The sequence below is a fragment of the Myxine glutinosa genome, chromosome 4, assembly GCF_964187855.1.
Source record: "Myxine glutinosa chromosome 4, kmMyxGlut1.1, whole genome shotgun sequence".
In the NCBI taxonomy this organism is placed as follows: domain Eukaryota; kingdom Metazoa; phylum Chordata; class Myxini; order Myxiniformes; family Myxinidae; genus Myxine; species Myxine glutinosa.
In genome coordinates, this window is record NC_136264.1 from 207,177,501 (window position 1) to 207,194,260 (window position 16,760).

Genomic DNA, 16,760 nt, shown 5'->3' on the forward strand with positions numbered 1-16,760 from the left:
ATATCCATGGACGCATTCCTGTAAAATGGTATTTTCTATTTCTCCCATCATATATAGTTAGAACTACCTGGCAAAGAAACCACCTTTGGACCGGGTCATCGTGCCCTCAAACTCCGGGCCACTTCTAATCGGATTAAATCAATGTGCCCGGATTACACACACATTATACCGCAGTGTATCATTTTCAGGAGCTATCTTTCCATCCAGCATCGTAGGGGTTAACAGTACCGAGACATAAACAGTGAGGAGTCTGTCAGGCATTGAGCTAACCGAGGCAATTAGTGCCTGAGAAAATAGGGGAGGTGAGTAGGTAAAGGGGGTAAGGAAGGGTATTGGGGGTAAGGTGGGGTTGATGTGCAAATTGGGATTGTGAATTCTAATAATTGGGACAAAGATGCACATGTACAACCATTTATACAGCAACCTCGATGTTTTTGTGTCAATAAATGACTATTTGAACTAATTCGATGAGACTAAAACAGGTAAGAAAAAGGGGAAATTATATACCGGGTATTGAGAATGTGATTCGGTCATCTGGTCTGTCGATGTGAGACGGTGAGAGGGACAAATAGAGCAGACATAGACAAACACGCTTCTCAAGGCATAAGGGGCTGATGCATCGGTTTCCTCTTCCATTCTTGCCCCACTCCCCTGTAACTGCTGCAGTGCTGCGTCTTTCTTGTGACACCTCCTCCCTCCCTCCCCTCCCCAACCCTCCCCGCCCTTCCCTCCCTTTCCTCCATCCCCTCCCTCCCCGCACAGCAAATATCATGATTTTTAACCAAGCTCTCTCACTCTCTCATTGTAAATCGTTTCTCCGCTCTCCGTCCACCCCTAAAAACTTTACCCTCATTGTCAATAATACGAACGAGGTTTTAAAATGCTACTTGGGGGGAGGGGAGGCAGGAGCAGGGGGGCTCACGGCTCATCCCTTGCCCTCAACAACCCTGATGTCCCGATGGGATGGGGGTCACGTGCTGGGTCGGTTGACTTTCGAAGCAAACCAAGGTCAGTTCATCTCGATAGCAGGACGAACAGATGTGAGGGAGGAGCCAGAGGGGAGGGGCGGGGCCAGCGTGGAGGGGCGGGGCCAGAGGAGAGGGGCGGGGCCAGAGGGGTGGGGCGAGCACAGTGTGGAGGATCCGGGCCAGAGGGGAGGGGCGGGCCAGTGTGGAGGGGCGGGGCCAGAGGGGAGGGGCGAGCACAGTGTCTATTTTGAGCAGCGACGGAGACAGCAATTCAAGGACGACTCTGAGTGTTTGATTGGTTTGTGGGGAAATAACCGAGGGTCCTCAAATGAGTTGGGGTGAGGGGTGTTGTTCGAAAAGGAGGATGAATAAGATCTCCAGCAGGCAATGCCATGGACTATCACCCGAAAAGGGACAATTGTGAGATGATAGGGGGGTAGCAGTTTTGCAGGTAGGAGAGGAACGGGGTGGGGAGAGGGGTACAGGTTGTGCTGCATCGCTGCTGCTTCTCCTGCTCACACTAACCGGTTGTTTCCCTGTCCCTCTCTGCTTCTCCTGCTCACACTCACCGGTTGTTTCCCTGTCCCTCTCTGCTTCTCCTGCTCACACTCACCGGTTGTTTCCCTGTCCCTCTCTGCTTCTCCTGCTCACACTCACCGGTTGTTTCCCTGTCCCTCTCTGCTTCTCCTGCTCACACTCACCGGTTGTTTCCCTGTCCCTCTCTGCTTCTCCTGCTCACACTCACCGGTTGTTTCCCTGTCCCTCTCTGCTTCTCCTGCTCACACTCACCGGTTGTTTCCCTGTCCCTCTCTGCTTCTCCTGCTCACACTCACCGGTTGTTTCCCTGTCCCTCTCTGCTTGTCCTGCTCACACTCACCGGTTGTTTCCCTGTTCCTCTCTGCTTCTCCTGCTCACACTCACCGGTTGTTTCCCTGTCCCTCTCTGCTTCTCCTGCTCACACTCACCGGTTGTTTCCCTGTTCCTCTCTGCTTGTCCTGCTCACACTCACCGGTTGTTTCCCTGTCCCTCTCTGCTTGTCCTGCTCACACTCACCGGTTGTTTCCCTGTCCCTCTCTGCTTCTCCTGCTCACACTCACCGGTTGTTTCCCTGTCCCTCTGCTTGTCCTGCTCACACTCACCGGTTGTTTGCCTGTCCCTCTCCTGCTCACACTCACCGGTTGTTTGCCTGTCCCTCTCCTGCTCACACTCACCGGTTGTTTCTCTGTCCCTCTTCGTCACCAGCTCGTGTCCCTCTCCCTATCACCACCGGCTGCTACGTTTCGGTCCCTTTTCCATCACTCGCAGGCTGCTCCACCCTCCTTCAGCAACTTGAACTCTTCGCTCTCTCAAACACATGAGTTGTCAAGTCTAACATGGATACGAATGGTGAGGGAGGCAGACAATGTACTTATATTATCCCAATTTATACCTTATGAGGATTTGCTGTTTGTTCTTTCTTTGTCTGTGCGTGTCCTACGTCCTACCTCTCCCCTCTCTATCTGTGTGTGTCCTACCTGTCTCCTCTCTATCTGTGTGTACCACTTCTCCCCTCTCTATCTGTGTGTGTACTACCTCTCCCCTCTCTATCTGTGTGTGTCCTACCTCTCCCCTCTCTATCTGTGTGTGTCCTACCTCTCCCCTCTCTATCTGTGTGTGTTCTACCTCTCCCCTCTCTATCTGTGTGTGTCCTACCTCTCCCCTCTCTATCTGTGTGTGTCCTACCTGTCCCCTCTCTATCTGTGTGTACCACTTCTCCCCTCTCTATCTGTGTGTGTCCTACCTCTCCCCTCTCTATCTGTGTGTGTCCTACCTCTCCCCTCTCTATCTGTGTGTGTCCTACCTCTCCCCTCTCTATCTGTGTGTGTCCTACCTCTCCCCTCTCTATCTGTGTGTGTCCTACCTGTCCCCTCTCTATCTGTGTGTACCACTTCTCCCCTCTCTATCTGTGTGTGTCCTACCTCTCCCCTCTATATCTGTGTGTGTCCTACCTCTCCCCTCTATATCTGTGTGTGTCCTACCTCTCCCCTCTCTATCTGTGTGTACTACCTCTCCCCTCTCTATCTGTGTGTGTCCTACCTCTCCCCTCTCTATCTGTGTGTACTACCTCTCCCCTCTATATCTGTGTGTACCACCTCTCCCCTCTCTATCTGTGTGTGTCCTACCTCTCCCCTCTATATCTGTGTGTCCTACCTCTCCCCTCTATATCTGTGTGTCCTACCTCTCCCCTCTATATCTGTGTGTACTACCTCTCCCCTCTATATCTGTGTGTACTACCTCTCCCCTCTATATCTGTGTGTACTACCTCTCCCCTCTATATCTGTGTGTACTACCTCTCCCCTCTCTATCTGTGTGTGTCCTACCTCTCCCCTCTATATCTGTGTGTACTACCTCTCCCCTCTCTATCTGTGTGTGTCCTACCTCTCCCCTCTATATCTGTGTGTACTACCTCTCCCCTCTCTATCTGTGTGTGCCCTACCTCTCCCCTCTCTATCTGTGTGTGTCCTACCTCTCCCCTCTCTATGTGTGTGTCCTACCTCTCCCCTCTCTATCTGTGTGTACTACCTCTCCCCTCTCTATCTGTGTGTGTACTACCTCTCCCCTCTCTATCTGTGTGTGTCCTACCTCTCCCCTCTCTATCTGTGTGTACTACCTCTCTCCTCTCTATCTGTGTGTGTACTACCTCTCCTCTCTCTATCTGTGTGTACTACCTCTCCCCTCTCTATCTGTGTGTACTACCTCTCCTCTCTCTATCTGTGTGTACTACCTCTCCCCTCTCTATCTGTGTGTGTACTACCTCTCCCCTCTCTATCTGTGTGTGTCCTACCTCTCCCCTCTCTATGTGTGTGTCCTACCTCTCCCCTCTCTATCTGTGTGTACTACCTCTCCCCTCTCTATCTGTGTGTACTACCTCTCCCCTCTCTATCTGTGTGTGTACTACCTCTCCTCTCTCTATCTGTGTGTACTACCTCTCCCCTCTCTATCTGTGTGTACTACCTCTCCTCTCTCTATCTGTGTGTACTACCTCTCCCCTCTCTATCTGTGTGTACTACCTCTCCCCTCTCTATCTGTGTGTACGTATTTTATGTATGCACACTATATCATTCTCCGTTGACCTTCGGTCTCTGAAAATAGGTCCATTTGATCATCCATGTTGTTTATATTGATATGTACGGTAGTTGTGATTTTTTTTTTTTTCCTCCACCACTATTTTACCAACATCTGCACTTTTTCCCCCCAAACAGTTTGACCTGGGATTAACGGTGACCCGACCTGAAAACATGGCTACCTTATTAACAGGTAACACAGCAAGCATTGTTGTGGCTCGCTTTCCACGACACAGCGACACAGATTTAGGTTGCTGTCCTTCCCTCCTGTTTTTCTCCTGTACATTAACACTCTCCCTAACTAAGCCTTCCAACTTCTCACCAAACCTCCCTAATCACCTCCGGTTTTGCTCTCCTCCCCCTCCCCCCTCTCTCCTCACATCATTTTCAGCTCTATTTCCTTTTGCACATCTTCTCGCAAATGAGGATTTGCTGATCCTCACTTTCCATTTGCTTGTGCTCATCTCTCATAAATCACGTCACACATCCTCACTCCCGTTCCCTCCACACTCAACCCATTTCCCGACTCATCACATATCTGTTTCATGCCCTCTCCGTTTATGATCCTCTGTTGTAACATTTTCAGGCATTTTAATTTGCTTTTTCATTTTAGAAACGTTTTCCATCACTGATAATTCCCCCAAAGCAGTTATTAAATTGGACGTTTCACTCTATTAAAGTTAACTTATCTGGAATGTTACATTCTACATTGGTTGTCCATTAGGCCCTTAAGATTGTGCTATTATTACCAACCTATGGTTGTGCTCCATCCTTTTTTAAATGCTGAGTGTCAACTGTCAAGCAAGTAAGCAGCACGTACCATTTTTAAGTATCAGGTATGACTCGAATGGGGTTCGAACCACCGACCCTCCCGGATTCAGAGCGGACCCTCTAACTATGACACCACCCTGACTTTAACGATTCCAAAACCCCAAATTCCAAAACTCCGAGAAATTCCAAAACCCCGAGACAGGTACATAGCTTGCTAAGTTTGATGTCGATCAAGATTGCTTAAGATAGAGATAAACTATTTGAGTAATAGCTAGGGACGCACGGTATACTAGGTTAAAACTGAGAAAAAAAGAAGGGGGGAAAAAAAAAGAATGAAAAATTGCTTAGAAAAAAACAAATAAGGAGGTCAAAGGGCATGTATGGAACATACATGGTGACGGGGTGGGTCAAAGTTTTCAACATATTTGCATACGTAAAAAATAGATGGCCTCCGATGCAACTCAACAAACGTTCCGTGATCACCTTTCATTCTCTGGAATAGTAACTAGTGGTAGTTCATTTACTTTGGCTTAATTCCGCAGGATTCTAAAACATTTCAAAAGTAAATCAATGAATCAATCAATAACCGGTTTATTACAAAAACACGTTCGCAGCCATAGGCTCAGGTATTGATGGAAAGCGTCAACATTTTGGGTGAATGTGATTTTTAAGGATATATTTGTTTTTTCTTCCTTTATTCATGGCGATTTAAGGTCCATGGAGGAGTTTTACAGAAATCAAAAGTAGGACAAATACATGAGGAGATCCAGTCACTGTGTGTCGCTTAAGAACAAAGATGAGTGCACTCAACTATTCGATGAAGTTTTTTTTTCTTTTTTGTCTACAAGATCGAGGCTCATGAAAGAGCTGACATTCATCACAAAAAAAAATTTTTTTTTAAGACACACAAAACATATAATAAGGGGAGCGGTAAACAAGATGGGAGAGAAGGGGAAGCACACAAACACAACATTTGAGAGCAGGGACATCGGGAGATCTGTGGGAGGGAGAGGGCTTGGGGGGAGGAGGCGTGGGAAGGGGGGGGGGGGGGGTGGGAAAAGTATAAAACAAGGATACTACAAGGACTTCCAGGAAAAAAGTTGGTATTTCAAAAAGTGGATCTGGGGTGAATTAACGGGGGTAGAAAAGATCAAGGTTTTGGATGGGGGAGGATAAGAGATGGTGGTGAACAGCTGTTTTAAAGACCTGGAGGGCGGAGTGGGATTGAAGAGAGTGAGGGAGTTTGTTCCAGAGGCAGGAGAAAAGAGGAATGAAGGAGTGAAGGTGAGCAGAGAGTCTTGATGAATTATAATATTGGTCTGAGTTTAAATGATGATAGAAATGTCGATTCATCTTTCTTTAGGAAGGATTGTAAAAGTGGAGCGACATGCTGTTTGTAAAAATAGGGGCAAATGCCCCTGGGCTCACCTTGTAGAACCAGGGAACCGCTGATAGGTGTGGATGACGCACAAAATATGTAACGGAGAAGATATTTTAAAATATAATTAAATACCTATTTTGGGGAGTAAACCCCTGATTTTTTTTAATGCCATGAACAAACTTTAGTTCATCACAGGTGATGGAGGTTGTGGTCCAGTTTCATGAAACCCGTCTGTATAGTTTCGGAGATGAGCGCAAATACCTATTTTTGGGGAGGGGCAAACTCCACCCCCCTCCCCCAAGACGCCCTTAATGAGTGCAGATGTTAATTCGGTTATAATACCTTTGTTAGGCAGCTGATATGAAGCTTGTTGCTAAGTTTCATCAAAACCGTGTGTGTAGTTTCGGAGAAGAATGCAAGTACCTATTTTCGGGGGTCAACAACCCCCCCCCCCCCCAAATAAACTCCCTCAATGAGTGCAGATTTTGATACGGTCAATAAGGCATATGATGTGAAGTTTGGGGCCAAGTTTCATCAAAACCGTGTGTGTAGTTTCGGAGAAGAATGCAAGTACCTATTTTGGGGGGTCAAGAACCCCCCCCCCAAATAAACCCCCTCATTGAGTGCAGATTTTGATACGGTCAATAAGGCATATGATGTGAAGTTTGGGGCCAAGTTTCATCAAAACCGTGTGTGTAGTTTCGGAGAAGAATGCAAGTACCTATTTTGGGGGGTCAAGAACCCCCCCCCCAAAAAAAAACTCCCTCAATGAGTGCAGATTTTGATACGGTCAATAAGGCATCTGATATGAAGTTTGGGGCCAAGTTTCATCAAAACCGTGTGTGTAGTTTCGGAGAAGAATGCAAGTACCTATTTTGGGGGGTCAAGAACCCCCCCCCCCAATAAACCCCCTCAATGAGTGCAGATTTTGATACGGTCAATAAGGCATATGATGTGACGTTTGGGGCCAAGTTTCATCAAAATCGTGTGTGTAGTTTCGGAGAAGAATGCAAGTACCTATTTTGGGGGGTCAAGAACCCCCCCCCCCCAAATAACCCCCCTCAATGAGTGCAGATTTTGATACGGTCAATAAGGCATCTGATATGAAGTTTGGGGCCAGGTTTCATCAAAACCGTGTGTGTAGTTTCGGAGAAGAATGCAAGTACCTATTTTGGGGGGTCAAGAAACCCCCACCCCAAAATAACCCCCCTCAATGAGTGCAGATTTTGATACGGTCAATAAGGCATCTGATATGAAGTTTGGGGCCAAGTTTCATCAAAACCGTGTGTGTAGTTTCGGAGAAGAATGCAAGTACCTATTTTGGGGGGTCAAGAACCCCCCCCAAATAAACCCCCTCAATGAGTGCAGATTTTCCTATTTTGGGGGGTCAAGAACCCCCCCCCCAAATAAACCCCCTCAATGAGTGCAGATTTTGATAGGGTCAATAAGGCATCTGATATGAAGTTTGGGCCCAAGTTTCATCAAAACCGTGTGTGTAGTTTCGGAGAAGAATGCAAGTACCTATTTTGGGGGGTCAAGAACCCCCCCCCCCAAATAAACCCCCTCAATGAGTGCAGATTTTGATACGGTCAATAAGGCATATGATGTGAAGTTTGGGGCCAAGTTTCATCAAAATCGTGTGTGTAGTTTCGGAGAAGAATGCAAGTACCTATTTTGGGGGGTCAAGAAACCCCCCCCCCCCAAATAACTCCCCTCAATGAGTGCAGATTTTGATACGGTCAATAAGGCATAAGATGTGAAGTTTGGGGCCAAGTTTCATCAAAACCGTGTGTGTAGTTTCGGAGAAGAATGCAAGTACCTATTTTGGGGGGTCAAGAACCCCCCCCCCCCAAAAAAAATAACCCCCCTCAATGAGTGCAGATTTTGATGCGGTCAATAAGGCATATGATGTGAAGTTTGGGGCCAAGTTTTATCAAAATCGTATGTGTAGTTTCGGAGAAGAATGCAAGTACCTATTTTGGGGGGTCAAGAAACCCCCCCCCCCCCCAAAAAAAAACCCTCAATGAGTGCAGATTTTGATGCGGTCAATAAGGCATAAGATGTGAAGTTTGGGGCCAAGTTTCATCAAAACCGTGTGTGTAGTTTCGGAGAATAATGCAAGTACCTATTTTGGGGGGTCAAGCACCCCCCCCCCCCAAATAAACCCCCTCAATGAGTGCAGATTTTGATGCGGTCAATAAGGCATAAGATGTGAAGTTTGGGGCCAAGTTTCATCAAAATCGGGTGTTTCGTTCAACCAAAAAGGACTGAAGTGTTTACAGATCACTCACTCACTGACTCACTGACTCACTGACTTACCGATTGACATTGCTCGATGGCATAAGCTCACCGGACTAAAATGCAGGTGAGCTAAAATCTGGAGCGACATGCTGCCAAGAGGGTGCTGAAGTAATTGATATTGCAGAAAGGGTGGAAGGTATAATGTGGGCTTTATGACTCGAGAATATTGATACACACGGGAGTGAACGGAATAGGTAAAGTTTACCCTGAAGAGTTGAAATATGGGTATGAGAAGTTTCTCACGTGACGTCACAAGGTCACATGCCTTTGTATATCCGCCATCTTGTCGGTCAAACTTGACCGGCACACTGTTTTTAATTGGCCAAATCATTGATGCTATTTAAGATGATGCCTGGGACGTGTTCATTACGACAGCACTAACCCTTTAGAAATATAGCGTGACGGACACGGAAGGAGCACACAAACAACTACAACCATGACAACAGCAGCAGTAACAACAAGTCCGTGTTAAAAAAAGACCCCTTCACTTTTTGTACACGGCTCCTTTCCGATGCCATCTCCAGGCGCTGCATGACGTCATCGCCGGGCATCGAAGGGGGCTCGGCAATGACGCACGCTGAAAGGGGGTCCTCGGTTTTCCACTCCGGTTGTTTGTTTGTTTTCTTGTTTGTTTGTCCTGACGATATCTCAGCCGTCCTTTGAGCTAGGAAGCTGAAATTTCGGCACAATAGTGAGTAAGTCCTTTGGCAAAAACGTTTGCTTTTTTGGATTAATTAATTAATTGATCAATTACTTGATTATTATCGATTAATTAAGAAATTATTTATTTCCTTTCTCTTCTGGACACTATCTCAGGCACCTTTTAAGTTCAGAAGCTGATATTTGGACATGACAATGACCAAGTGATTTGGCTGTAAAGGGCATTTTTGATTTATTGATCAATTAATCGATAAATTATTTAATGATTCGATTAATGACTTAATTAATTAGTTTTTTAAGTTAAAGTTTTGGATGAAAAGGTGGTGGTTTAGGTATTCCATTAGCCCATTGATTAATTATTTAATTATTTTATGATTATCATTTATTTATTTTTCATTATTGATCATTTATTTATTTTCTTTCTCATCTGGGCAATATCTCAGGCACCTTTTGAGCTAAGAAGCTGATATTTGGACACGGCAGTGATCAAGTGATGTGGCTATAAAGGATATTTTTCATTTATTGATTAATCAATTAATTGATAAATTATTTATTGATTAATCAATGTATTATTTAATTTTTTTGATTAATGACTTATTTAATTAATTTTCAAAAAGTTATAGCTTCGGATGAAGCACTAGTGGTTTAGTTATGCCATTAGCCAATTGATTAAGAAAATATTTTATGATTATCATTTATTGATTTTAATTATGCAATTAACCAATCAATTACTGCACACCTCTCCCTCCAAATACAGTCTATATGAGCTGCACGGTGGTATTGCCAGGTGCCAGAGGCGCCCCGGCGGCGCTGGAGGATATTTATTTATTTGGCATGGGGGCGGTGTACTTTGAATGTATCTGTACTTGTTTGTTTTCTTGTTTGTTTATTCAGGCGATATCTCAGTCATCATTTGAGCCAGGAAGCTGAAATTTCGGCAAAATAGTGAGCAAGTGCTTTGGCAAAAATGGTATTTTTTGTTTTTTGATTCATCAATTAATTGATGTCACTTAATTATATTATTATCGATTAATTTAGTACTATTCTATTTCCTTTTTCTTCTGGGCATTATCTCAGGCACCTTTTGGGTTAGGAAGCTGATATTTGGACATGACAGTGACCAAGTGATGTGGCTATAAAGGCTATTTTTGATTTCTTAATTAATCAATTAATCGATTAATTATTCGATTAATGACTTAATTTTTTTTTTTAAGTTACAGATTCGGATGAAACGGTGGTGGTTTAGGTATTCTATTAGCCAATTGATTAAAAAAAATTTTTTTTAATGATTATTATTTCTTTATTTTCATTATTAATCATTTATTTTATTTTTTTCTTATCTGGGCAATATCTCGGGCACCTTTTGAGCTAAGAAGCTGATATTTGGACACGACAGTGACCAAGTGATGTGGCTTTTTTTTCCTTTTTTTTTGGTATACAACATCGAGGCTCGTGAAAGAGCTAACATTAATCACACAAAAAGTCAAACAGACACATAAAACATATAATAAGGGGAGCGGTAGACAAGATGGGGAGAGAGAGGGAAGGACACAAACAACATTTGAGAGCAGGGACATCGAGAGATCTGTGGGAGGGAGAGGGCTTGGGGGGAGGTCGGAGAGGTATAAAACAGATGGACACTGCAAGGAATTCCCAGGAAAGAAGTTGGAATTTCAAAAAAGTGGATCTGGGGTGAATTAGCGGGGGTAGAACAGATCAAGGTTTTGGATGGGGGAAGATAAGAGATGGTGGTGAACAGCTGTTTTCAAGACCTGGAGGGAGGAGTGGGATTGAAGAGAGTGGGGGAATTTGTTCCAGAGGCGGGAGAAAAGAAGAATGAAAGAGTGAAGATGAGGAAAGAGTCTTGAATTTGGCAGTTTAACCATAAGAGGGTTGCTGGCAGATCTTGAGCGACCTGTAGGAATATTTGGGGGACAGAGCACAGAGAGAGCTGGGGGAGAAAGGCCGGAGGGGAGTCGGTAGAAGACAGAAAGACCACCAACTTGCCTGCGGTAAGTGAGTGAAAGGCCCTCGGAGTTAGCTTCATCGCGGGAAATTCCAATGATTCTGAAAGCTTTGGTTTCAACAGCGTGAAGCCGAGCTAGATGTGAGATAGGAGCACCAGCCCAGAGGGGAGAGCAGTATTCCATTGAGCTGCAGATGAAAGCCTTGTATGTCGTGAGGAGCTCTGGTGTGCCAAGGAAGGACTTCGCACGACGGAGTTAACCCAGTCGGCGACTGGCTTTGGAGGCCAGCTTGGAAATGTGGTTTTCCCAGGAAAGATCATGGCAGATAGTGAGACCCAAAAGCTTGAGCGACAGAACTTCTTGGAGAGGATTGTTGAGAAAGTAGATGGGAGGGTTGTCCAGTCGGTCTTTTCGGAGAGACATGGTAAGAGTGTGAGATTTGTCAGGATTGAAAGACATGTTCGACTTGTTTGACCAGTCTGTGATTTTGTCCAGGTCTGCAGAGAGTGAGGAGGCTGCAGACTGCCGATCTGGGGGATGAGGAATGGCGCGGCAGACAGTGGAGGATATTTTTATAGGATTTTTTTTAGGACGGCTATTATATTTTAAATTTATTTTAAAGGATATATTTTAAAGGACGGCTATAAAGGATATTTTTCATTTATTGATTAATCAATTAATTGATGAATTCTTTATTGATTAATCAATTAATTATTTGGCATGGGGGCAGTGTACTTTGAATGTATCTGTACTTGTTTCATTTCGTTCTACATCCTCATTTAGATACAGATAGACATGCAATATGTTTGTGAAGTACAACTTGCTGTCTTTTGATTAAACCGTCAGCGAATCGATGAGTAGGCACAGCTAGTTTATTATAAATCATACAGCATTCCAGTACACACTCTCCATTCATTTCTGAGGGAAGATGTGTTTTCCACATAATTATAGATATTGGGGTACCGCAGGTTGGGCACATCCTTACATTGGCGTGCTTCCCAATGAGGGTCAGCAATTTTCTCGGTAAGCTTTAGGGATCTGTGACCCCAGCGACTTCCAATTTCTGGATATACCGACTGCGCTGCTCATCTAAAGTAGAGAGTTCATCGAACAACTTACTCCACGCAGTCTTGAGAAACAAGGACATAGGTGGGGTCTGTGAGTGTCAAATTTGATTGGTCGAGATGACATAAAATACCATAATATTTTATCCAAGTACTGCTAAACTGGTGGTTTTTGAAAGTGGCAAAAAAGGGACTCGTGTTCTTCAGTGTTCAACTTTATAACGCAATTGAAACCAGAACGGCATTTGGTAGAGAACATACCTCTACCAGGCTGAACAGTTTACATTTTGTATCCCACTTTCTCTGAATGAAGAATCACTAAAAAAAATTATTGGATCCAGATCCGGATCTTCACTAAAATCTTATCATTTCGTCCTTGTCGCATACCCAACCTCTCCACAAAAATTCGTCTGCATCCATCCACAACATTTTGAGATATCTTGTTCACAAACAGACAGGGGTGAAAACATAAGCTCCATCCACCTTCGGTAGCGGCGGTAATGAAAGAATGATTTTAAATGTTGCAAGAAAAATATTTTTTGGAAGTTTACCACCGTTGATGCAGGTCTTTTATACCACTTTATTTAAAAGTTACATTAGTTCTTCATGGTTGTTTGTGGACTTCATAACGTCCTTAAAAATAGTTTGGAATGATTTTCAATTTTTGTTTGTCTGCCAGTTATTCCTCCATAATAAACTGACGTCTGTAGACAAGGCAGACAAAGTGAACGAATTGCTAAATCCCGCTTCACAAGGCAGACAAAGTGAACAAACCACTAAATCCCGCTTTACAAGGCAGACAAAGTGAACAAATTGCGAAATCCCGCTTTTCGCTTTGCATGCACGGGGTAATGACTAACAACATTTGATAAGCAGGAGCCACTTCCAGTTGCAGATATTTCCCCAGACATTTTGAATGATTCCGATTCAGATCCAGATTGTTTACAATTTGGATGACCTACAAAATGGCGGACCAAAGGATGGTGACTTCACCAGTTATGTCAGTGAGAAGCCTCTTTAGGATAATGGGGAGCCTACTTGAAATCAAGGGGTCGAGAGGTTACACTTTCAGGCGTTCTTCCGAGAATATGAAAGTGAATATAATCCATGAGCAGAGCAATTGATGTAAAATTGTGCTGACAGCAAGAGTTTGCATTCAAGAAACAGTGGAATAATTTTGGGAGGGAAAAGGAATGCTATCAGATAGATTGGCAAAGTCTAAATAGAAGCGGTGCAAGGATATTCAAAGTGGGAACTGAGGAAATATGGCCGTTTTAGGCTGGTGGATACAGAGATGACGAAAGGAGGAACCTCAAAAAAAAACCACCTTTTAGAGGCCATTTGTCCCCACAGAGAAGGGGTTGGCCTTTTTCGGGCACCGTGGTCCCCTTTTTGAAGCAATGCTTTATGGCCGGATGCCCTTCCTGCCGCCAACCTTGTTGGTCGCCTCTTGCGACACACAGGGAATTACCAGTGAACTGGTACTCAATTAGCCTACCTCGGAAGGATGGCAGGCTGAGTCAACCCCCCTGGCGTTAATTCAGCGATCAACCGGGATTCGAACCCAGGATCCTAGGATCCTAGGATCCCAAGCCGGCACCCTAACCGCTAAGCCAACACCAGGTATGGAGGAACCTCAAAAGAAACAGCAAAATTGGTAAGAATAAGGAAGGAAGAAAATGACAGGAAAGGAGTTTAAAATATTCTATACTAATGGCAGAAGTTTATTTTCGTATGCAAAGTCAAGGCTCTTGGAAGAGCTATAATGCTGAATGTATAAGGATGCGACATAACAAAAGGAACAGCAAAAACAAGGGGGAAATGCCAACAGCAGGGTTGAAGGACAAAATAGAGGAAGACTTGGACAAATAATAGATGTGGGGAGGAATGGGAGACAGAAGATGCTGCATGTGGTGGACAAGATGGATACAGAAGCAAGCTCTCAGGAAGGAAAAAATGGAAATCTGGAAGGAGGTGGGCTTGGGGGTAAGGGTTGATGGGGGTAGAAAATATGATATTGGATGGGGGTGAACTGAGATGGTGGTGAACAGCTGTCATGAGGACCTGGAGGGAAGCATGAAATTGAACCGAGTGTGGAAGTTGATCCCTTAGGTGGGGAAAAAGGAGAACAAATGAGTGGAGGTGAGCAGTGTTCCTGGATTGAAGGAGTTCCACCAGAAGGGGAATGTTAGTGGACCGTGTGCGCCCTGCATAAACCAGGGAGGGACGAAGCATGGAAAAAGCAGAGGGTGCAAGACCAGAAAGGAGGTGGTACAACCGACGTGTCTGCGATGGCAAAGTGAAAGGCCGATGGGTTGAGTGTCAACATGGGAGATTCCAATGATCTTGAAGGCCTTGATTTCCATAGTGTCAAGCTGAGAAAGATGAGGTTGAGACATCAGTCCAGAGGTGAGAGCAATATTCCATCAAGCTGCAGATGAAGGTCCTGTAGGTGGATAGGAGTTCAGGTGAGCCAAGAAAGGATGGAGGATTCCCAGTCAGTGGTTGGCTTTGGAGGCTAACTTTGAAATGTGGTTTGTCAAAGAAAGATCATTGTTCATAGTAAGACCCAGAGGTTTGAGTCACTTAACTTCCTCAAGAGGATTGGTAAGAAAGTGGATGGAATGGTGTGCTAGGCGGTCCTTTCAGAGAGAGATAGTGAGTGTGAGATTTGTCAGGATTGAAAGACATATTCCAAGTGTTTGACCAGCTTGTGAATTTTTTTCAAGGTCCTTAGAGGGGAAAGAGACTGTATCCTGCCTGTCTGATGGATGAGGGATGTTGTGGAAGAGGGTGGTGTAATCAGAAAATAGATAAAGGAGATTTTCCAGAGAGTCAGAGAGATCTTTGATGAAGATTAGGAATAAGACTGGGCCCAGAACACTGCCTTGGGACACACCAGCCTTGACAGGGAGAGGAGATGAGAGGATTCCGTTAAGAGCCACACATTGGTTACCAGAGTAGAGGAAGTCACTAAGCCATGTGTGAAGTTGGCCTTGGATGCCATAGGCAGAGAGTTTGGAGAGCAAGGTATTGAATGGTCGAGATACGTCTGGAGAGAAATGAATGTTGATTTGATAAACTCAGTTTTGCCTTTTTCTTGAATCCGTTCCTGTTTCTTTTTCTATACAGAGTCAAGGCTCGTAGAAGAGCTAGAACACTAAATGGATCAGGTTGCAGGGATTCCATCCATTGTTGGGAGAGTAGAAGCAGCACATCCGAGAGAGTGACCTATTTTTCCACCTTTTTAGGCAATGCAGTGATGTTGGTGCAGTTGGTGCAGATTTCCAAGCAGATGAAAGATGACCTTGGGCCAATGATAGGGTGAAAGGGCAGATAAAGAGATGTGCAAGAGCAGCAGAGCAGGTTTTTAGGGTATGTCTGCTGTTGCCGTTCGGTCCAGTAGCACAGTCAGAGTTGAGAGTTGACAGAAACTTCTCCACTTCATCAGGAGCAAAAGACAGTCCAGGAGCATTGGACATGATTGGGAAAGATGGGTACCGTGAGTGAGGGGTTGGGGACACAATATTTGGAAGCAAACACAGAATTGAGGCATTAGACCTTCCCACGAGCGGAGTCGGCTGTGGTGTCATTTGAAGTGAGGGAAGGGATGAAAGGGGAGCATGCATCAGAGACAGACTTAACAAGGCACCACCAGGTGTTAGAGGAGGGAGACAAGTTTGAAAGTTCATTATTGAGGTTGGACAGATGTTGTGTTTTGGATGTCCTGAGAGTGGACACACACTTGTTGCGGGCTTTTTGGAATGCACCGAGATTGCCTTCAGTCAGATTTGCATTCCAGGAAGAGAAATTTGTTTGAGCAACTGCCTCACCACATGATTCAGTGTACCATGGGTGGGAAGAAGGGTATAATAACTGAAGACGAGATGGGATGGATCTGTGCATGAGAGAACAGGTTTCCATAGAAGAATTCATCACTTCAATTCATTCGGAAGAAGTTAACACCAAGGGAATTGGACATGGGAGATCCGTCCTGAAGAGAGATGGCTGCTTGCATTTCCTCCTGCCAATCTGCCTGAGTGAACTTCCAGATTCGTCAGCACTGACACAGCTCTCCGAGAATAGCCAGACATGTTGACTTTTCAGTCATAATATGGAGCTGAATGAAACAATTGGAAGTTGTGATTATTGTGGATGGAATCAACAGAGCGTTGATCAAAGTATGACCACCATCATGCGAAGCACGGAGAAGCTGTCATTTTGGACATCAACCCTTCATCATTTTGCTTCAACAAAGGGCTAACACCCAGAACCCCAGCTTCTCCTTGCTTCCCATGGAAGTTAGCTCACCTCGATCAACATCCTATAGATACCCTCCCTTTTGTACCTGTCTGCCGACGCAGAAAGATCCTGGCCATCACGATTAAACACTAGTTTTGCATTATGTGATGATTGTGCTAATGTTGCAGTGAGTGAAACCTTGTTCATGGAGTATTCGGGAAGACAGTATTTGGAGGTTACGAGGTATGCAGGTGTGACAGGAAAGAAAAATGGTGAAGCAGCTTTGGTACAGAGACAGAGTA

General features: G+C 44.8%; 1 protein-coding gene across 1 annotated transcript in view; it reads left to right on the forward strand.

Moving 5' to 3' along the window:
- Window positions 1-1,230: 1,230 nt before the first annotated feature.
- Window positions 1,231-16,760, forward strand: part of LOC137425668 (reticulon-4 receptor-like 2) — a 31,145-nt gene continuing 15,615 nt past the window's right edge. The window contains exons 1-3 of the mRNA XM_068114314.2: window positions 1,231-1,419; window positions 2,211-2,354; window positions 4,211-4,265. Coding sequence (XP_067970415.1) covers window positions 2,352-2,354; window positions 4,211-4,265 — 58 coding nt within the window. The 5' untranslated portion in view covers window positions 1,231-1,419; window positions 2,211-2,351. The remainder of the gene's footprint in view (window positions 1,420-2,210; window positions 2,355-4,210; window positions 4,266-16,760) is intronic.